Here is a 22656-nt window from a genome sequence, read left to right on the forward strand (position 1 = left end):
GGCAGAGCAAGTTTCTGCCTTGCAGATGAACTCAGGTTCGGCCGCCGAAGGTACATTCGGCGTATGAACAACTCTATAAAACTCCCCAAGAATCCCCTTAAACTCACTCTACCATCCATGCAAAGCATGCAAAGGAAAGCTGGACAGGACACTTTCGGCGGCAGGTTCGGCGGCCGAAAGTCCTCTCCAGAGACAAAACGCAAGCACCTTCGGCGGCCGAATCTCTACTTTCGGCAGCCGAATCCTTTCGGGGGCAAGTTTCGGAGGCCAAAAGGCACTCCAGAGATGAAAGTCTCTAACCTTCGGCGGCACCTTCGGCGGCCGAACTTCCCTCCAGAGCCGAAAGTCCAAAAGCTCGGGGGCAAGCTTAGGCAGCCGAAGCCACCTCCTCATGGGTTCGACGGCCGAATGTACCTTCGGCGGCCGAACCTGAGTTCATCTGCAAGGCAGAAACTTGCTCTGCCTCTCGCCAAAAGCACCAAAATCCTCTCAAGCTCAAACACCTCAATTCCTCCACCTGCATACACTCATGTATATGCTCAAAGGGGTCACCAACTACCTACAAACCCCAACAACACAAAACATATAACACAGAATCAAGCTCTTCTCACAAAATCACCAAAAACTCTCTTTTTAACCTATTCATGCAACTCTCTCCATAAACCCCATAAAACCATCAAAAATCATAAAAACAAGGTCAGGATCTTCACGTACCTGTTGAAATCAAGTAGATGACTGATCCTAACGTGGAGTTTTGAAGCAACTCTTCTTCAAACTCTCCAAAATTCACAACTTTGTGGTTAAAGCTCAAAACCTTCAAAATAACACAAAACTCAATCAAATCTTTGCAGGATTAAATGAAAACATGAAGAAAACTCTACAAAGGACAGGGTCTCACCTCAGAAGACAAAAGAAACGGTGATCTTACCGCTTCAACCAACTGAGGGTCGTTTTATAGGTGGCTGGCCAGACCACCTTCGGCGGCCACACGTGAAACCGAAAGCCATGCATGTTTGGCGGCCGAACCTCAACTTCGGCGGCCGAACCTGGCTTTTCTGCCTTGGTTCATTTCATTCAAAAACTCATTTTCTTATGCTTTAAAACTATGAACATTATCAAAACATTTGAGAAAAACATAAAGCGAACCCGTCTAAAGACTTCCGACATCCCGGACTCCACCGGAAAGTAGAATTCCGATACCGGACTCCAGCCGGATATTACAAAAACTGTATCAAAAGCTATGCCGACTCTCCCAAGCTACCTGTGCTCCTGCAAACCTTGGGTTAGGGGAAAGAGATAAGCTACAAGAGTTTAGTGTGCAGAACATAAAACAGTTTAATAAACATATGCTCATATGAAATGTGTCACAATACAAACAATTCACATCAAGATGGACTTGTCACCAATAACTCTCTACATAATCCAATGTGCCCAGCCCATTATGGGTGCTCCTCAAGACTTTCACTTAAACATAACATAACATATCCAATATGCCAGGGGCGTAGAATGGGCCTCTGACTCGCGGTTATCGAAACCGGTTAAAAATAACCTTTCCGGTTATTAACAATATTACTACTGTAGATAGTGGCACAGGATCATATCCACAGAGAATTGAAAACTTATCTATTTTTCTCAACAAGACTAAGAGACTTAACCGAATGAGAAACTGAAAGCAAGTAACTGAAAGCAGAATAAAAATAAAGTGCGATAAAAGTAAAATGGGGGGTTTTGAGATTGATTTAATTAAGCAACTACTGAAAGTAATTAAATAAGTGAATAATGAAAATAAAAGGGAAATCAAATATGAGAAAGGTCTAGTTGAAGAATTGGATCCACTTCAGTTGTTTGGATTGATCATTGAAACTTATGTTCTTTTGATTGATTCAATAGATTAGTTATGGAGATGGAAAACGCTTCTCACCACCATGTCTCTCATTAAGATTAAACCAATTACGGAACGTGCTCTAATTAATTACTAATTAACAAATTGTCAAGAAACGTCCTTGGGCCTTAGGCATCAAAACAATTGTTAATTGCATGAAGAGATAGAGAGATCCAATCCTAGCTACTCAAACGCATGAGATGTTGCTAGATTATACAATTTTCTTAGTTTTTACACCAAGTGTTCTTATATTTGAACAATCCAAGCAATTACGGACTTTAAATCATCCAAACTAACAATATATTACCTTGCAATCAAGAATCAAGTGGCCAATTTGATCAAAACAACAAAGCAATAATAGAATCAAGTATGAAATTGTATGAATATTGAACAAACCAAAGACAAACAATTTATGTTCAGATCTCACAATCTATTAAACAACTTTAGTTTCAACCAATCTTCAACTAGATTAAAAGGTTTCAGCCGCTCATGGCTGAACCAAAACCAAAAATAAAAGAAAAGAAGAAAGGTAGAAGAAGAAGAAGAGTGGAGGCATCGGCCTTGTGCAACCCAAAGGTGAAGAGGCGTTCAGAAGATGACAAAAGATGGAAGAAGAGTTCTCGGCTGTTATGTGCTTCTTAAATAAGATTAGAGGCTGACCTTGCTGCCCTAGAGGTACTTGCTGCCCAAATTGTGTCTGAAAAGAAAAGAATCGCGTTGCAAGCTCTTCAGAAGGAAGGAGGCGCGCGGCATGCTCTTCAGAAGGAAGGTGTGCGCGCGGTAAGGATGTGCAGAAGGGAAAGATATGTTGTCCAGTCTTTCCTTTTTAGGTAGAGTCTTCGTTTAATTTTTAAAAAATAAAGTTTAATTTGATTCTTATAGTTGCATGCTTCAATTTTTTTTTATTCTTTCTGAATTAAATTATTGTTTTGATATAAATATAGTATTTAAAGTCTTATTAAAAATAAATTATAAAGAATGAAAATCGAAGATTTAATGTATATATATTTTGTTATTGCAATAAATGAGTCTCAATAAATTAAATTAATTAATTGCATACTCCATTATAATCTTATCAAAAATAAAATTAATTATAATCAACATAAGGTATCTCAGAAATTGATTAAGAAAGTACATTTATGATCAGTGATTATCTATTTTCGAAATTCAATCGGCACTTCGGTGTATTTATATAAATAATAATTTTTATATCATATAGAGTATTCATTAATAGATTTGTACTTGTATTTATTTTATTTCCCACCACTTCTGATCTCTGCCGTTAGTTAAATGAATAAAGACACTGAAAGCTGAGCACGTGGGGGCTCCACTTTCTCTTTTTCCTTTGACTTGTGTTGGTTGCTTTCCGGTTACTCATCCTCTTGGAAAATTAATGGCATATCGTTATAAAAAATATTCACGTACCATAATTTTTATTTATTTATTTTAATTATTTTAAAATTATTATTAAATTTTATTATAATAATATATAATGTTCGCGAAGAGAGAAACATTTACATTTTCAAGAGCTTTTATTTCAAAAAAAGAAAATAAAGCTTCATGACTTCCTTATATATTCAGATAAATTGCATCAACATCAAGTATAACTTTATAAATCAGCAATAAATGAAGCAAATAAAAGAATTCTATTACATCAACCCTAACATGACGGAAAAAAGAATATTACAATATCAATATGACACGATTTTGATACTTACGTTACATATTTCTATACCCCTTATCAAGTTACAACTGACAAAATCAAAAGATTCAGTTTGCGAGTTAAACTGATATGGCAACATGTTGGTAATGCCTTCATGAAGAGATTCACCAATTGATCTTGAGTAGAAAGGTGATTAGACAAGATAAGCTCTTGTTGAAATTGATCTCAGACGAGATGGCAGTCTATCTCGATATATTTTGTGCACTCATAAAATACTGGATTGACAGTAATGGACATGACTCTTTGCTTTACTGTTACAGTATAATGGTATAGACAGCTGAGTTGGAACTTGTAAGTCCTGAAGAATATAGCTAATCTATAGAAACTCACACAGAGTATTGATCACCGCATAATACTCAGTTTCTGTTGATAACTTAAAAACAGTAGTTTACTTTTTCATTTTTTGAGATATGAGACAAAAACCCAAGTAAATGTAATATCCAGAGAGAAATTTTCTTGAATATGCGCAAGCAATCAAATTAGAATCACAATATGCATTGAGAGACAAATCAATTTTACAGGAAATGAAAGTAAAGGTTGTGGTGTAAGGACCCATTAAGATAATAAAACATATGTAAAGCAATCTCCCAATGAAGTTTTCGGGACATGGTCATAAACTGACTTAAATATTGAACAACATAACATGTATCAGGTCTTGTTAAGCTCATGCTTAAAATATAAGTACAAATATTGTATTTGAGAATAAATATGATTATGATTTTTTTTATACTAAACGGTGGAGATGAAATATAAAAATATAATAAAATAAAAATATATTAAAATTTTTTTTTTAAAAATATTTTATGTAAATATAATAAAATAATTTTTGTGGTATTGTCACATAAACAAGATATATTTTTTTTAATTTAAATTTTAAAATTAAATATAATTATAATAAAATTTATAATTTTAAATAATTTTATTATTTTTTAAAAATTTAAATTAAATTAAAAAATAGTAAAAAATCTTAAATTTTTAATATCAATAGGCCAAAATTAATCTATATATATATATATATATATCAAGTATACAATAAATAAATAATATAATAATTTAAAATTTATAATAATTTTATATTTAAATTTAAATTAATAAATTTATAAACGAGCGTACATACTCTTATACTGTGGGGAAGAAATTTCCTCCAACTATAAATGTAATAAGGATTAAATGTATGATTTGCTCTCTCAAAATTTTAAAATAAGTTAACTTACTTTTTTTATTTTAAGCTTATTTAACTCTTTAATTCTTAAATTAAGAATATTAATTTAATTTTAATGTGTTTTAATATAATTAAAAATTAGAAGAGTAAAAATTAAAAATAGAAAATACGAGGTAAGTTATGCATTTCGTCGGAGTAAATTTGAGTTGTTATAAAAAAAAAAGAGTAAAATTGAGTTTGTGGATAAGAATTTGATACAAATATGATTAAAAGTTAACACAAATAGGACGCATTAAATGAATTATATAAAATTTTAAATACTAACATAACCTTTTAAAATGGATATTAAACTTTGGAAACATGGAATTTGCATAATAACAAAGTCCTCAAATATTATTTGATAATATAAATTTTTATTATATTTAAAAAATAAATTTTAATTAAAATTATTAACAAAAATAATTAAATAATTCTATTAATACGTTCAAATAATTAAGAATTGTATAATAAATAAATTAAATTTATTATTATAATCTATATTTTTTAATAAAATAAATTTATACATATACTTTTGAAAGAAATAAATATAAAAAATCATTTTTATTAATGAATTATATAATAGAATGTAATTAATTTAAATAGTATTAAATTAAAATAATACTATATAATTTAGTTAATATGATTATAATACGAACATAAATTAATATAATTTTTTATTTTTATATCATATTTAAAAGTAATTTTATTGTATTATTATTATATTAATTATTGTAAATTTCATATAAATTTACTATAATAATTAATAATTCAAATTTTTTTATTTTATAATTTTTACTTTATTGTTTCATGTATATTAAAAAAAATTATTAACTTTTCAATTAAACTCATATTAAAAATATTAAATTTTATTAAATTTTAAAAGATATTTTGAAAATTTTTAAAAATAAAATAAAATATAATTAATTTATATATTATTATAATTAAAAAATAATAATAAAATAATTTAAAAATAAAAATTAGTATATTAACTTTTTCCCGAGTAAACTTACCGACCCTTAAAAGACCCTTTTGCTTACGTGTCACCTCAACGTCTCCAAGAGCCGACACTCGTTTTTGCATGGCCCACCGTTTCAAGCCGTTACCTATGAATTCAGCCACGAAGAGAACTCATGCGACTTCAATCTGCATAAACGTCTTCCTTTCCTACACATCAACGGTTCATGTTTCGCAAAGTCCCACCCTTGTAATTATAAAATTTATAATTCACTTCCTTTGCTACTACCACTTGAAAAGCAACTTTTAGCGCAGGCCCTTGCGTCTCTTCACGCACTCTCTCACTCGCTCCCTCTCCAACTCTTTCCCTCTCAAATGGATTGTTATTCTTCTCAATGGCCGCCTTTACTGATATTCTTCGCTTTGATAATTTTCACACGCGCTCAGCTTCCTGGCACGTGGGAGCTTCTGGTCCCTAACGCTGGAATTGCCTCCATGCACACTGCAGTGACACGCTTCAACACCGTTGTCCTCCTCGACCGGACTAACATTGGCCCATCTCGGAAAATGCTGCCCAAAGGCCATTGCCGCTTTGACCCTAAGGAAATTGTCCTCAAGCGCGATTGCTATGCTCATTCCGTTCTCTTCGATCCTCAAACCAAACAAATCCGACCCTTAATGATCCTCACCGACACTTGGTGCTCTTCGGGTCAGTTTCTCCCTGACGGTACCCTCTTGCACACCGGTGGTGACTTGGATGGCCACAACAAGATCCGAAAATTCGAACCGTGTGAACCGAACGGTTCTTGTGACTGGGTGGAGCTTGACGACGTAAAATTGAGTGAGGGGAGGTGGTATGCTACGAACCAGATATTGCCGGATGGTTCGGTGATTATCGTCGGTGGGAGAGGAGCGAACACTGTAGAGTATTATCCCCCAAGAAACGGAGCCGTTTCCTTCCCGTTTCTCTATGAGGTGGAGGATCACCAAATGGACAATTTGTATCCTTACGTCCATCTCCTCCCTAACGGCCATCTCTTCATCTTCGCAAACAATAGGGCCGTCTTGTATGATCACGAGACCAACAGAGTGATCAGAGAGTATCCGCCGTTGGATGGAGGCCCGCGAAATTATCCATCTGCTGGATCATCATCTATGCTGGCGCTGGAGGGTGATTACTCTACGGCTATGATTGTTGTTTGTGGCGGGGCCCAATATGGAGCATTTATCGAAAAGAGTACAGACACCCCGGCTCACGGCAGCTGCGGACGCATTGTTGCGACGTCGCCGGACCCGGTTTGGGAAATGGAGACTATGCCATTCGGGCGGATCATGGGCGACATGGTAATGCTTCCAACTGGTGAAGTGCTCATTATTAATGGAGCTCAGGCGGGCACCCAAGGGTTCGAAATGGCATCCAACCCATGCTTATATCCACTTTTGTACAGACCGGACCAACCTGCCGGGTTAAGGTTCATGACGTTGAACCCGGGAACTGTGCCCAGATTGTACCACTCAACCGCTAACCTGTTACCAGATGGGCGGGTCTTACTTGCCGGAAGTAATCCGCATTATTTTTACAAATTCAATGCCGAATTTCCCACAGAATTACGAATCGAAGCTTTTTCGCCGGAATACTTGTCCCCTGACCGAGCCAATGTTCGACCAGTAATCGAAGAGATTCCCGATACGGTACGCTACGGCGAGGTTTTTAATGTCTTAATTTCGGCTCCATTGCCGGTGGTGGAGATCGTACAAGTTAATTTGGGAAGTGCGCCATTTGCGACGCATTCCTTTTCACAGGGTCAAAGGTTGATTAAATTAACCGTTACGCCGTCCGTCCCTGACAGTAGCGGCCGGTACAGGATCGGATGCACTGCGCCGCCTAATGGGGCGGTTGCACCGCCGGGTTATTATATGGTATTTGCGGTTAACCAAGGCGTGCCAAGCGTGGCGAGATGGGTTCATTTGGTGAAATGATGGAAGGGTTAGCTTTTGATAGATGCAAAGAAATTTTTGTACCTGTTGCTTGTGGATATGGTGACGAATCATTCGATTTCAATTGTGAAATTGGAATGATTTTGTTTGTAATGATACAATTTTAACATCAAATCAATCAAAAGCTGAAATTATCCTCGCGTAATTTTGGACGTCAATAATAGAATATTCTAATCATTTAATTTTTGATTTTTATAAAATATAAAATTTAAACTTTATCTTTTTTATTGAAACAATTTATTTTGAAAAAAATATATGTTATTTTTATTAAACTATATACAATTTCAATAGTTTGTTGAAAAAATAAAAACCAATATCAAACCTTTTAGATCACCTATCAAGATAAGAAATTTGTGTATCTCGATTATTCCTGATTTATTATTTTTTTATGCACAAAATGTGATTTGTCTAAAGATATATGTATGCTATTGATAAGGGGATGACGTCCAACCAATAAAGAATTTAAAAGAAAAGAATATGGATAGGGCAATTGGGCATGGTTGTTGCTCACTAATGTACATAAGAGCATTTGGACTGATATTAATCAGGAACTAATAAGTGGGGCATCAGCCTTTAAATGTATATATCACCAGTTTTATAGTTCAAATTCTCTATATAGAAAAATAAAAAAAGGGAATTGAACAAAATTCAAAATTCAATTAGTGGTATATATTACATTTAAATAAACAAAAGTAACCTCTCTATATATTGTAGTAGATGTTTAATTAATCAGACAAGGACATTTGGATTGAGGTGGTTTTAAATTACAACCTTAGTGGTTTAGTTAAGAATACTTATTTCCTTAGCATCATGAATTATTTCATCATGGTTTTGTATTGTATTTATGTAGGGCAAAAGAATGATCGTGAAAGTCTGGCGGTTGGGTGCGAAATGATGAGAAGAAGAAGAATTAGAAGAAAGTGGAAGATTCAGAATGACGTGTTAATGATTAGCATTATCTGTATAATATATTATTTAAGGGGATATTGATATTTCGTTCATTTAATAAAATTAATAATTTAATTTTTTATTTTCAAAAAATATATTAATTAATTTTCGTTTTATCAATATTTTATTTATTTAAACAGTAAATATATGTGAAATAGTTAAAATGCTATTGTTACTAATTAATATATGTAATTTAAAAATATAATTATCTAGTTTTCATAACTTTAGAATAACAACTAATTTAGCTTTCATTTATTTTGTAAAAAATATTTTTCATATTTTTTAAAATTTAAAATGCTCAAAAAATTTATTAATAAAAGATATGTTTTCAAATAAAATAGAAAATAAAGTTATTTTTAAGAAAAATATTCTTTTAAAATAAAAGTAATTTTTAAAGTTTGAGCATGTTATAAACATCTCTATACATAAATATGTTAATATTTTTATTTTTAAAATTACAAATAAATTATGAAAAATAAATTATTTTATAAAAAAATATTTTTTTATGAATAAAAAATAAATTACTTTTCGCAAACCACCAAACAGTATATATAAAAAGACATAATGTTTAAAAGCGATATAATAATCACCTAAAGTATATTATACATTTTTACCAATTGATAGAACTACGTGGCAAAGGTTTAATAAATTGTGACTCTTGATCACTCACGTTGTATCCTTAGTAAGAAGACTTGATCAACAGAATAATCGATGTTCGGAATAATAGAAGACTCGTCTCGTATATCTAATCGAACCTCTCGTGACATCTAGTTACCATTAAAGGATTTTATACAATAAATCCACATTACACTTATAATTACAAAATTTCTTATTCACTAGCTAGTACTAGTTAGATTTTCAGAAAAATCACTAATTAATCTTATCTTATTACAATATAAAAATAAAGCATACACAGAGTTCAAAATACACATTCATACACATTTTTCTTAAACTCAAATAATCTATTTATACTCGCCTTTCTTGAAAAGTTTATTAACTTGAGTATCAGAATGACTGCCTTTAGGTTCCTACCACCTCACATTCTCTTTTTGTAAACTGGCAGATTATATTCGGCTCCTTTTCGGCCACATCATTTGGTTCCATTGCTGGGATCCAATTGAGTTATCTTGTTCATTTGGGATAAATTCGGCCTAACCTTTCCAATTATTCTTTTTACCTAGAATCCTTTTCATTTCTCACACTTCACCCTTAAATGGTTGAAAATTCACGAGCTGTTGTTAAGTCTGCTGCCAACAATAGAGTTATCGTCTCCTCCATCCTAGCAGCGGACAGGACACTCCTCCTATGGTCAATGAGACAGACCTCAATAATTTGAACAATGAGCAGATGGTACAATATACTAAGAAGCCGCAGGCAACTCTCGAGCAATATAAAACTCGGGAAGAGGCCTCATTCATAGCTCCAAGAATAAGGGAAGAAGCTTCATTCGAGGCCCCAAAAACCCAAATGGAGTCAATTCACACGCAGTCTAAAGGGAAGACCAAAGTTAAGGATGAGGAATATCGGACGAGGCCCTAAGAGACGTTGATTGGAAGTTAGTTTGTGCTGTACAAAGGTGCCAGAAGGAACAAGAGGAAGATTATGGTCTGGATGATGCCTCGCTCCTGTCAAAGAAAATCCTCACAGTGACCTTTCCCACGAAGTTCAAGCTGCCCGATTTGGACAAGTATGATGGGATGATAGACTGTAGGAGCCATCTGGCTATCTTTAGAACTACAATGCAACTCCAAGATGTCAATGACTTTGTGCTTTACCGGGTCTTTCCATCCACCCTCACAGGTTTGGCCCATAAATGGTACTAACATCTGAGTCAAGGTTCTATCAATAGCTTTACTTAACTTGCTATCCTTTTTAAATATGAACTTATTACCTGCATACCTCATAAAAAGCTCTTCTTGGACTTGCAAAAAATCCAGCAAGGTGAAGGCATGTAATACCCGGCTAGACTCCGGTATCGGAATTCCTACCGTCCGGTGGAATCTCGGATGTCGGAAACCTCTAGAAGGGTAAAATCATATTTTTATAAAATGTTTTAACGTATTTTATGAATTCAAGCAAAAAGGAATTGAGTTTTTAAATGAAAAAGACCAAGGAGGCATTTCCAGGTTCAGCCGCTGAACCTCTAGTTCGGCCGCCGAACATTGGATGGTTTAGGGAGGCAAGTTAGGCTTCCGAAAATCTCAAAGGTTCGGCCGCCGAACCTCATGTTCGGCCGCCGAACTTGCATGAGATGTGGGGGCACGTTCGGCTGCCGAAAGGTGGTCTGCCAGCCCTATATAAGAGCTCCATGGCCGAAACGGGCGAGTTTTCTCCCCATTTTCGGCCACGGTGAGTTCATGCTCTCCTTTGGGTCGTTTTTTATGTTTTTCCTCCGATCTTTCATGTTTTAACAAGCTTTATGTTGATTTGAAGAGACTTGAGCAAAAAGAGCAAGTTTGGAAGCTTGGAGACCAAAAAGTGGATTTCTCCCTACCTCCAAGCTAGGATCGTCTTTCCTCTCGATCTTCAAGAGGTAAGCTTAGATCCAACCTTTCTTGCATGTTTTAAACTAGTTTTATGAAGATATATGGGGTTGAAATGCATGATAGGTTATGGTTATGTTTTTGAGTTTATGCATGTTTATGAACAATGTGGGTCGTTTGATGTATTGTAGATGGGGTTTAGGATAGTTTGAAGCCCCTAGGAGCTTGTATGCTTGAGTATGCATGTTGTAGAATAGGAGAATGCATGATGGAATGTGTTGGGAGGCGTTTATGCATGTTGAGCTGAGTTTCTGCCCTTTTGGGAGAAACCAGGTTCGGCAGCCGAAGGTTCTTTCGGCCGCCGAACTTGCCTATGGTAGCATGAATCGGTTGCCGAACCCTGCCCCTGAAAGATGACTTTCGACTCTGGAAGGGACTTTCGGCCGCCGAAGGTGCCGCCGAACATGCATGAGTTTCGTCTCTGGAGGGAACCTTCGGCCGCCGAAAGTGCCGCCGAAGGTGCATGACTTTCGTCTCTGGAGGGCCTTTCGGCCGCCGAAAGTGCCGCCGAAGGTGCATGACTTTCGTCTCTGGAGGGCTTTTCGGCCGCCGAACCTGCCGCCGAAAGTGCCCTGTCCAGCCCTCCTTTGCATGATTTATGTGATTGTTTCAAGGTGCTTTAGGGGGTTTTTGGGGAGTATTTTAGAGTTATGATCATAGATGTTTGGTCCATCATTTGAGTCCACCTGTGTAGGTTCGGACCCGAGGAATCGAGGACCCCAGCTATGAGTCAGTCGCTTCAGAGTCAGTAGAGCTTCAACCAGAGGTGAGTGGAACTAAACTTAATGTTTTAAATTGAGGAATTAAATGAAAGTTCAGCATGACTCACGCATCATGAATGCCATGTGATATATATATTAGGGTGTATGCATTAGAATTCACGAATATATTGCATTGCATAAAATGTTGTTGATGTGGATGAATGTTGAATGATCCATTAGCCCTCATATGCTATGACATGATGATATGATATGGAAGTCCAGGTGTGGCCTGCACTACGCCCCTGGCACTATGTAAGAGCAAGACCGGGTGTGGCCTGCACTACGCCCCCGGCACAGTTGGTCATGTATGATATGTTATGTATAAGAGGAAGACCAGGTGTGGCCTGCACTACGCCCCTGGCATGATTGGAAAATGTAGAGGGCTAAGTGGTGACAAGTTCATCCTTGATATGATTAGTTGTGATGTGATGCATTCCATGAAAGCATGAGCCTTTAATATAAATGTTTTATTATTCTGCTCACTGGGCTTTAGTAGCTCACCCCTCTCCCTTAACCCCCAGGTTTGCAGGTACAGGGTAGACCAGGAGGTCAGCAAGAGTAATGAAGTCTTGGTTATGTAATAGATAGTGTGGACATGAATAATGTTGAGATATTATGTTTAGTACAATCATGTATAAGTACAGTATAGAAATGTAATGTAATGATGTTCATGGATGTTAGAGGTGTGCTTGACCATAGAATGTTGTTATCCCTTTTAATACATGATCTTAGATGTTTTATGATGTTTATGTAAACCAACTCAACACATGTTATGTCACCCATTGGGGCATTGATGAGATTCCAAAGAGGGGTCAATGTTTATGGTTATGTTCATGTTCAGTGCATGCACAGGTTGAGTTTGGTGTATGAGAAAATGAATGAAAGAAAAGTTTTAATTTTTATGTATGTTGTTGATCGTGTATGGGATTAAACAGGTTCACAGGTTGATTGTTAGGCTTGCTACGGGTCCCGGCAGCCTTATGCCGACCTGGATCCTAGCGCCGGTAGCGGTCCGATTTGCGGGTCATTACTGATTGGTATCAGAGCCCTAGGTTCATATGGTCGGACCTAGAGTGTCGGGCTCATAGAGGTTATAGAAGGTCAAGCACACTAGGAAGATCATGTCCACTAGGATAGGATGTGGAGTCCTGTCTTGATTGATGATGTGAAATGCCATGATTGTATGCATGTGCATTAATATTATGCTATGTATGTGATGCGGGTTCATGTGTTTGCACATGAACCATTTGATGCTAATGTTTATGTGATGTGTACTGTTTTTTCAGAAAACAGGATGAGAGGAACTCGTCGATCCGCACAATTGACTGGAGTACCACCTCAGGACGAGGGCACTGATGCCCGTCCTCCTACATTGCCTAGGGCAATGTCAAGCAGGTCCAACAGGGATAGAGCAGTAAGAGACCCTAGAAGGTCTTTGGATCTGGGTAGAAGCAGATTAGTAAAGGGAACAGTGCAAGGAGGCATGTCAGAGGACGTGGGGGATAGTATGGATGTAGATCAGAGGAGGGACGACAGTCTTGGAGTGAGTATGTCGGAAGAGGATGTGGGAGAGTCCCAAGGAGGCACTCAGGCCTCGGGATTTGTTCAGCCACCTTACTACCCACCCTTTTCACATAATCCCGGGTATTCGATGGGAGGTGCATCAGATTACCCCAGTTTTAACCCTTATCACTCACAGATGCCCTACCCATCTTTCTACCCACAGTACCCACAGTACCCTATGTACCCACCCCCATCTTTCTATCCAGGTACAGCAAACCCTACCCCAGGGGATGCTGCACCTCCTCCACTAGCAGCAGCACCTACTGTCCCTGCAACCCAAGACCCTAAACCTAGCTCATCTGGGGGAAGCAAGGTCAAGATGACCGATTATATGAAGCTGGGTGCTCCCTAGTTTGAAACCGGTGATGACCCGTTTGTGTATCTTAAGAGGGTCAGAATAATTACAAATGAGATAGGGGCGGATGATAGTAGAGCCATTCAGATGGCTGGGTTCACATTAAAATGCAAGAAGGCCTGAGAGTGGTTCAAGAACTATGTGAACCCGAGGTTGGATAGTCTATCCTGGGAGGAGTTTGCCAATGAGTTTGCGGGATGGGCTTTCCCTGACAGTTCCAGGGAGCTGAAAATGATTGAATTTGAGCAGTTGAGGTAGATGGATGACATGAGTGTGGATGAGTATACAGACAGATTCTTGGAGCTGTTGCCGTTTGCTGGGCAGAATCTGGACACAGATCAGAGGAAATCAAGGAGGTATATCATGAGGCTCCATTCCAGGTATTCCTCCTTGATTCAGTCAGCAGAGAGGGAGAGTTTCCATGCCATAGTGGATATGGCTCGGAGGATGGAGGCTAGTGCTATCATCGAAAGGAAAGTCAAGCAGTCAGTGGCACAACCTTCTGGTTCCAAGACCCTAGGAGGGGGTAGGTTAGACCCTTCTTCTCTGAGTTCAGGCAGTAAGAAGTGGGACAGAGGTTCCCGAAAGTCCAAGAAGAATAAGTTCTGGAGTAAGATCAAGTCAGGTCTAGGATTAGGAGGTGGCTCGAGCTCAGGTGCAGATAATGCAGTATGCAGGAAATGTGGGAGACCGCACAAGGGAGTATGTCTGCTTGGGACGACAGCCTGCTTCAGATGTGGGCAGGAGGGACACATAGCTCGGGAGTGTCCTAGAGTAGCTTCAGTGGCACAGTCTCAGCAGACAGCTTCTGGTAGTGTGGCTCAGCCAGCAGCTCCAGCCGCGACTCAAGCTAGTGGCAGAGGCAGAGGAAGAGGGGCAGCCTCTTCTTCGGCAGGTTTCAGGGGTGAGGGTTCGTCAGCTCCAGCACGGATCTTCACCATGACTCAGCAGGAGGCAAACACATCCAACACCGTGGTGTCAGGTAATCTCATCATTGGCTGTTCTGATGTGTATGCATTATTGGACCCTGGTGCATCTCATTCTTTCATTGCTCCGAGGGCCGTCGAGAGGTTGGGATTGATGGTCTCTGGGTTAGAGTGTCCCCTATGGGTCAGTGGACCCAAGTGTGACCCGTCAGTGGCAGAATCAGTCTGCCAGTATAGTCCAGTTTTTGTGGAGGGAAGATGCCTGTCCGCTGACCTTGTGGTTCTAGATTTGACAGATTTTGACGTCATTCTAGGGATGGATTGGCTATCTACCCATGGTGCTACCTTGGATTGCAGAGGCAAGGTAGTCCGGTTCAGATGTCAAGATGGGTCAGAGGTCGTCTTCAGAGGAGACAGGGGGAGTACACCTAGAGGTATGATATCAGCCCTACAGGCTCGTAGGCTTCTCAGGAGGGGTTGTCAGGGTTTTCTGGCTCATGTGAGAGAGCTGGATAGTCATGTTAGAGAGCCTGCCTCAGTGCCAGTAGTCAGAGAGTTCTTAGATGTGTTCCCAGACGAGCTGCCAGGTTTACCACCTGCTAGGGAGATAGAGTTCGAAATTGAGTTGATGCCTGGAACTAGACCGATCTCTATCCCTCCCTACAGGATGGCACCAGCAGAATTGAAAGAGTTAAAAGAACAGTTGCAAGAGCTGGTAGATAGGGGTTTCATCCGACCGAGTACCTCACCTTGGGGTGCTCCAGTGCTATTTGTGAAAAAGAAAGATGGATCTCTCAGACTTTGTATCGACTACCGGCAGTTGAACAAGGTCACTACCAAGAACAAGTACCCATTGCCAAGGATCGACGATCTATTCGACCAGCTAGCCGGAGCAAGTTGTTTCTCCATAATAGATCTGAGATCGGGGTATCATCAGCTAAGGATAAGGGAAGAGGATGTGCCGAAGACAGCCTTCAGGACCAGATATGGGCATTATGAGTTCCTTGTAATGCCGTTTGGGTTAACCAATGCACCTGCAACATTCATGGATCTCATGAACCGAGTGTTTAGTCAATACCTGGATCACTTCGTTATTGTCTTCATAGATGATATCTTAGTGTACTCCAGGAATGCAGAGGAGCATGCCCATCATCTGAGGTTAGTTCTGCAGACCTTGAGGGAACATGGCTTGTATGCCAAGTTCTCCAAATGTGAGTTCTGGCTGAGGAGCATTTCATTCTTAGGGCATGTGGTGTCAGAGAATGGAATCGAGGTAGACTCCAAGAAAGTGGAAGCTGTAGCAAACTGGCCTAGACCCACTACTGTGACTGAGATCAAGAGCTTTTTGGGTTTAGCAGGTTACTACAGGAGGTTCGTTCAGGACTTCTCTAAGATTGCAGCTCCCATGACCAGACTAACTAAGAAGAACCAGAGGTTTGTATGGACCGACCAGTGTGAGGAAAGCTTTGAGGAGCTAAAGAAGAGGTTGACTTCAGCACCAGTGTTAGCTCTGCCATCTAGTAATGAAGACTTCTCAGTCTATTGTGATGCGTCCCGTGTGGGACTGGGTTGTGTACTGATGCAGAATGAAAGGGTGATTGCTTATGCTTCTAGGCAGCTAAAGAAGCACGAGTTGAATTACCCTACACACGACCTAGAGATGGCAGCGGTAATCTTTGCACTCAAGATGTGGAGGCACTACCTTTATGGGGTAAAATGTGAGATCTTCACAGATCATAAAAGCCTGCAGTACATCCCGAGTCAGAGAGATTTGAATCTGAGGCAGAGGAGATGGGTAGAACTGCTTAGTGACTATGATTGCAAGATCCAGTATCATCCGGGTAAGGTGAATGTTGTGGCAGACGCTTTAAGCCGGAAATCACTTGGCAGTTTGTCCCATATTTCGGCAGAGAGGAGGCCTGTAGTAAGGGAGTTCTTCGAGCTCATGAATGAAGGTCTACAGTTGGAGTTATCGGGTACAGGTGCTTTGATTGCCCAGATGAGAGTGGCACCCGTGTTTCTGGAGCAGGTGGCTCAGAAATAGCATGAGGCCAGAGTTAGTGAAGATTGCCAGGACTATTCAGTCAGGCAAGGATAGTGAGTTCAGATTCGACAGCAAGGGGATCCTCCGCTATGGGAGCCGACTATGTGTACCAGATGACATAGGGCTAAAAGGAGACATTATGAGAGAAGCTCATAATGCCAGATACAGTGTTCACCCTGGAGCCACCAAGATGTATCAAGATCTGAAGAAAGTTTATTGGTGGCCAGCTATGAAAAGAGAAGTGGCACAGTTCGTGTCAGCCTGCGAAGTGTGTCAGAGGGTGAAGCTGGAACATCAGAAGCCGGCTGGATTGCTTAACCCGCTACCTATTCCAGAGTGGAAATAGGAGAATATAGCTATGGACTTCGTAGTGGGGTTACCGGCGACGTCCAACAGATTGGACTCCATATGGGTGATTGTGGACAGACTCACCAAGTCTGCTCACTTCATCCCTGTCAGGAGTGGCTATTCTGTGGACAAGTTGGCGCGGGTGTATTTTGATGAGATCGTCAGGCTGCATGGGGTTCATATTTCAATAGTGTCTGATAGAGGGCCCCAGTTCACCTCCAGGTTTTGGCGGAGTCTGCAGAACGCTATGGGTACCAGGTTGGATTTTAGCACTGCTTTCCATCCTCAGACGGACGGACAATCAGAGAGGACCATCCAGACAATAGAGGATATGCTCAGAATGTGTGTGTTGGATTTTGGCGGTTCTTGGAGGCAGCATCTACCTTTAGTGGAGTTTGCCTACAATAACAGCCATCATGCCAGCATAGGGATGGCCCCATATAAAGCTTTGTATGGAAGGAAGTGCAGATCGCCTGTCTATTGGGAAGAAGTAGGAGAAAAGGCCTTGGCAGGGCCTGAGCTGGTAGAGATCACCAGCAGAGTGGTGCCCATAATCAGAGAAAGGATTAAGACTGCTGCAAGCAGACAGAAGAGTTATGCAGATATCCGCAGAAGGCAAGTAGAGTTTCAGGAGGGGGATTTGGTATTGCTCAAGGTGTCTCCAATGAAAGGGGTGATTCGGTTCGGGAAGAAAGGTAAGCTAGCTCCACGGTACATCGGACCCTTCGAAGTCTTGCAAAAGATTGGGAATGTATCGTACAAGCTGGACTTGCCTGCTTCGATGGAGAGAATCCATCCGGTTTTCCATGTTTCTATGTTGAGAAAGTTCGTGTCGAATTCGGGAAAGGTTCTTAGTGAGCCTGATGTGGAGATCCAAGAGGATCTCACCTATGTTGAGCAGCCAGTACAGATCCTAGACACCCAGATCAGAAAGCTAAGGAACAAGGAAATCCCGATGGTGAAAGTCCTTTGGAATCACCACAACATTGAAGAGTGTACCTGAGAGACACAGGAGTCCATGCTCCAGCAATATCCTCATCTCTTCTAAGATAAGTGTTATGTGTTCCTATGTGTATGCTTATGTTTGTTGCCATACTATGTTGTTTGGTGAACATTCGGGGACGAATGTTCTTAAGGGGGGAAGAATGTAATACCCGGCTAGACTCCGGTATCGGAATTCCTACCGTCCGGTAGAATCTCGGATGTCAGAAACCTCTAGAAGGGTAAAATCATGTTTTTATAAAATGTTTTAACGTATTTTATGAATTCAAGCAAAAAGGAATTGAGTTTTTAAATGAAAAAGACCAAGGAGGCATTTCCAGGTTCGGCCGCTGAACCTCTAGTTCGGCCGCCGAACATTGGATGGTTTAGGGAGGCAAGTTAGGCTTCCGAAAATCTCAAAGGTTCGGCCGCCGAACCTCATGTTCGGCCGCCGAACTTGCATGAGATGTGGGGGCATGTTCGGCTGCCGAAAGGTGGTTTGCCAGCCCTATATAATAGCTCCATGGCCGAAACGGGCGAGTTTTCTCCCCATTTTCAGCCACGGTGAGTTCATGCTCTCCTTTGGGTCGTTTTTGATGTTTTTCCTCCGATCTTTCATGTTTTAACAAGCTTTATGTTGATTTGAAGAGACTTGAGCAAAAAGAGCAAGTTTGGAAGCTTGGAGACCAAAGAGTGGATTTCTCCCTACCTCCAAGCTAGGATCGTCTTTCCTTTCGATCTTCAAGAGGTAAGCTTAGATCCAACCTTTCTTGCATGTTTTAAACTAGTTTTATGAAGATATATGGGGTAGAAATGCATGATAGGTTATGGTTATGTTTTTGAGTTTATGCATGTTTATGAACAATGTGGGTCGTTTAATGTGTTGTAGATGGGGTTTAGGATAGTTTGAAGCCCCTAGGAGCTTTTATGCTTGAGTATGCATGTTGTAGAATAGGAGAATGCATGATGGAATGTGTTGGGAGGCGTTTATGCATGTTGAGCTGAGTTTCTGCCCTTTTGGGAGAAACCAGGTTCGGCAGCCGAAGGTTCTTTCGGCCGTCGAACCTGCCTATGATAGCATGAATCGGCTGCCGAGCCCTGCCCCCGAAAGATGACTTTCGGCTCTGGAAGGGACTTTCGGCCGCCGAAGGTGCCGCCGAACATGCATGAGTTTCGTCCCTGGAGGGAACCTTCGGCCGCCGAAAGTGCCGCCGAAGGTGCATGACTTTCGTCTCTGGAGGGCCTTTCGGCTGCTGAACCTGCCGCTGAAAGTGCCCTGTCCAGCCCTCCTTTGCATGATTTATGTGATTGTTTCAAGGTGCTTTAGGGGGTTTTTGGGGAGTATTTTAGAGTTATGATCATAGATGTTTGGTCCCTCATTTGAGTCCACCTGTGTAGGTTCGGACCCGAGGAATCGAGGACCCCAGCTGTGAGTCAGTCGCTTCAGAGTCAGTAGAGCTTCAGCCAGAGGTGAGTGGAACTAAACTTAATGTTTTAAATTGAGGAATTAAATGAAAGTTTAGCATGACTCACGCATCATGAATGCCATGTGATATATATATTAGGGTGTATGCATTAGAATTCACGAATATGTTGCATTGCATAAAATGTTGTTGATGTGGATGAATGTTGAATGATCCATTAGCCCTTATATGCTATGACATGATGATATGATATGGAAGTCCAGGTGTGGCCTGCACTACGCCCCTGGCACTATGTAAGAGAAAGACCGGGTGTGGCCTGCACTACGCCCCTGACACAGTTGGTTATGTATGATATGTTATGTATAAGAGGAAGACCAGATGTGGCCTGCACTACGCCCCTGGCATGATTGGAAAATGTAGAGGGCTAAGTGGTGACAAGTTCATCCTTGATATGATTAGTTGTGATGTGATGCATTCCATGAAAGCATGAGCCTTTAATATAAATGTTTTATTATTCTGCTCACTGGGCTTTAGTAGCTCACCCCTCTCCCTTAACCCCCAGGTTTGCAGGTACAGGGTAGACCAGGAGGTCAGCAAGAGTAATGAAGTCTTGGTTATGTAATAGATAGTGTGGACATGAATAATGTTGAGATATTATGTTTAGTACAATCATGTATAAGTACAGTATAGAAATGTAATGTAATGATGTTCATGGATGTTAGAGGTGTGCTTGACCATAGAATGTTGTTATCCCTTTTAATACATGATCTTAGATGTTTTATGATGTTTATGTAAACCAACTCAACACATGTTATGTCACCCATTGGGGCATTGATGAGATCCCAAAGAGGGGTCAATGTTTATGGTTATGTTCATGTTCAGTGAATGCACAGGTTGAGTTTGGTGTATGAAAAAATGAATGAAAGAAAAGTTTTAATTTTTATGTATGTTGTTGATCGTGTATGGGATTAAACAGGTTCACAGGTTGATTGTTAGGCTTGCTACGGGTCCCGGCGGCCTTATGCCGACCTGGATCCTAGCGTCGGTAGCGGTCAGATTTTCGGGTCGTTACAAGGCAAGTCTTTAAGGAGTTTTATCTCACGTTCAATACTGAAGTGATACAAATTCAAAAATTAAATCATAAAATAGCCTGTGAGGCGCTAAAAAGGGGGACTCGCGACATAAAATTCATAGATTCATTAATCAAGAACCTAGCGGCCATTTATTAACAGTTGATGGACAAGGCAAAAAAATACATACGGTTGGACTATGAAGTCCAGACATTAAGAGAGGATAAGAGGATAAGTCAGAGTAAAATCCAAAAGCCAGAAAAGTGAGGCTATGAAGGAGACAGAAAGAATTATCCCTTGTCATAAGGGAGAGAAGACCGAGGTAAGTATAGGAACTATACTCCCCTAAATCACTCACGCACTCATATTTTGATATGGATCAGGAAAAATGACAAAGAGGTCAGATGGCCTTCTAAGCTCAATCCTGATAAAGCAAACAGGTGGGACAAAATAAAATACTGCTGTTTCCATGAGGATCATGGGCACACGAATAAGGAATGATGACAATTGAAGGATGAAATTGAAATACTGATAAGGGATGGCACACTTTAGAAGTTTGCCAGGAAAGACAGAAAGGACAGGAGATCCAAGCTTGAGGTAAATATACTAGAAAATACTGTTGACAGTAAACTCGTTTGGGCTATTTATGTGGTTGCAGGAGGCCCTAGCGATTATAAAGGAAAGAATAAGTGAACCCCTGAAGATGTCTTGTCCATAGAACAAGTACCATGGATGAAGTAAGAGGTAAAATTTAGGCCAACTGACAGGGTGATAGAAACTCTGCACAATGACCCTTTAGTCATAAGCATCCGGTTGAACAGATATGATGTAAGACAACTCTTAATGGACAAAAGTACCTCTGTTAACCTTCTCACTTTGAAAATTTTCAATAAATTAGGTTTAGATAAAATTAATCTTACTACAGTGTCCTACTCGTTAGTAGGGCTAAGGGAGAAGATTCTGGCAGTGCTTGGCACTATTAATCTCCCACTTGTGCTAGGGGATGAAAAGCACAAGCGAGAGGTGTATGTAGAATTTGCGGTGGTAGACATTCTAGTTGCCTATAATGTAATACTTGGTCGTCTAGTCTTAAACTGCCATGAGATAGTAATTAACATGGATGTTTTTTGTTTAATGTTACCAACTCCAAGGGGATTGGCGATTGTTTGAGGCAGCCAAAAGTCAGCGCAAAAATGCTATAGGCAGTCTACGAAAAGCCTTGAAAAAGGAACGATACCAATTGATCTACTAGAAAAACTAGACTTTCATATGATACCTGCAAACTCGATGGAGGAGATCCTTTTAAAAGTAGATAAAAAGGTGCGTTTTAGAATTATATTAAGTAGTGTAGTAAAAGATAACTTGGTGAATTTACTAAAATGTCGAATGACTACCTTTGTATGGTATTCAGAGGATGTAACAGGTGTAGACCCAACCCTAATCATACATAAACTGTCTATTGATGAATCAATTAAACCGGTACAACAAAAGAAGAGGAAGTTTATTCGGGAGAAACAGTAGGTGATTAAGGCAGAAGTTAATAAAATTTTAAGTGCAAGTTTAATAAAGGAAGTCTAATATCCTACATGGTTCCCCAATGTAATGTTGGTAAAAAAAAGTAAATGCAAAGTGGAGGATGTGCTTGGACTTCACCGTTTTAAATAAAGTATGTTCAAAGAGCCATTATCCACTCCCATCCATCGACAGGTTAGTAGAATCTACCTCGGGTCATGCTGTAGTCTCCTTTTTCAGATGCCATTTCAAGTTATCACTAGATCCTTATGGATCCTAAGGATGCCGAGAAGATAGCCATTATCACGTATGAAGGGGTTTTTGCTACAAGGTAATACCGTTCAGATTAAAGAATGCAAGGGTAAGCTATCAAAGGCTCGTGTTAGTCATTTTTAAAGAGTTGGTAGGTACAACGGTGGAGGT

General features: G+C 39.8%; 1 protein-coding gene across 1 annotated transcript; it reads left to right on the plus strand.

The window, feature by feature from the left end:
• Positions 1–5963: 5963 nt before the first annotated feature.
• LOC110621347 (aldehyde oxidase GLOX) lies at positions 5964–7903 on the plus strand. The gene has a single exon (XM_021765602.2). The coding sequence runs from the start codon at positions 6136–6138 to the stop codon at positions 7738–7740; it is 1605 nt and encodes a 534-aa protein (XP_021621294.1). The 5' UTR covers positions 5964–6135; the 3' UTR covers positions 7741–7903.
• Positions 7904–22656: the final 14753 nt, after the last annotated feature.

Source organism: Manihot esculenta, chromosome 8, assembly GCF_001659605.2.
Source record: "Manihot esculenta cultivar AM560-2 chromosome 8, M.esculenta_v8, whole genome shotgun sequence".
Taxonomy (NCBI): Eukaryota; Viridiplantae; Streptophyta; class Magnoliopsida; order Malpighiales; family Euphorbiaceae; genus Manihot; species Manihot esculenta.

Excerpts from the sequence above, each read along its gene's own strand:
- LOC110621347 (XM_021765602.2), top strand. The coding sequence starts at position 6,136 with ATGGATTGTTATTCTTCTCAATGGCCGCCTTTACTGATATTCTTCGCT.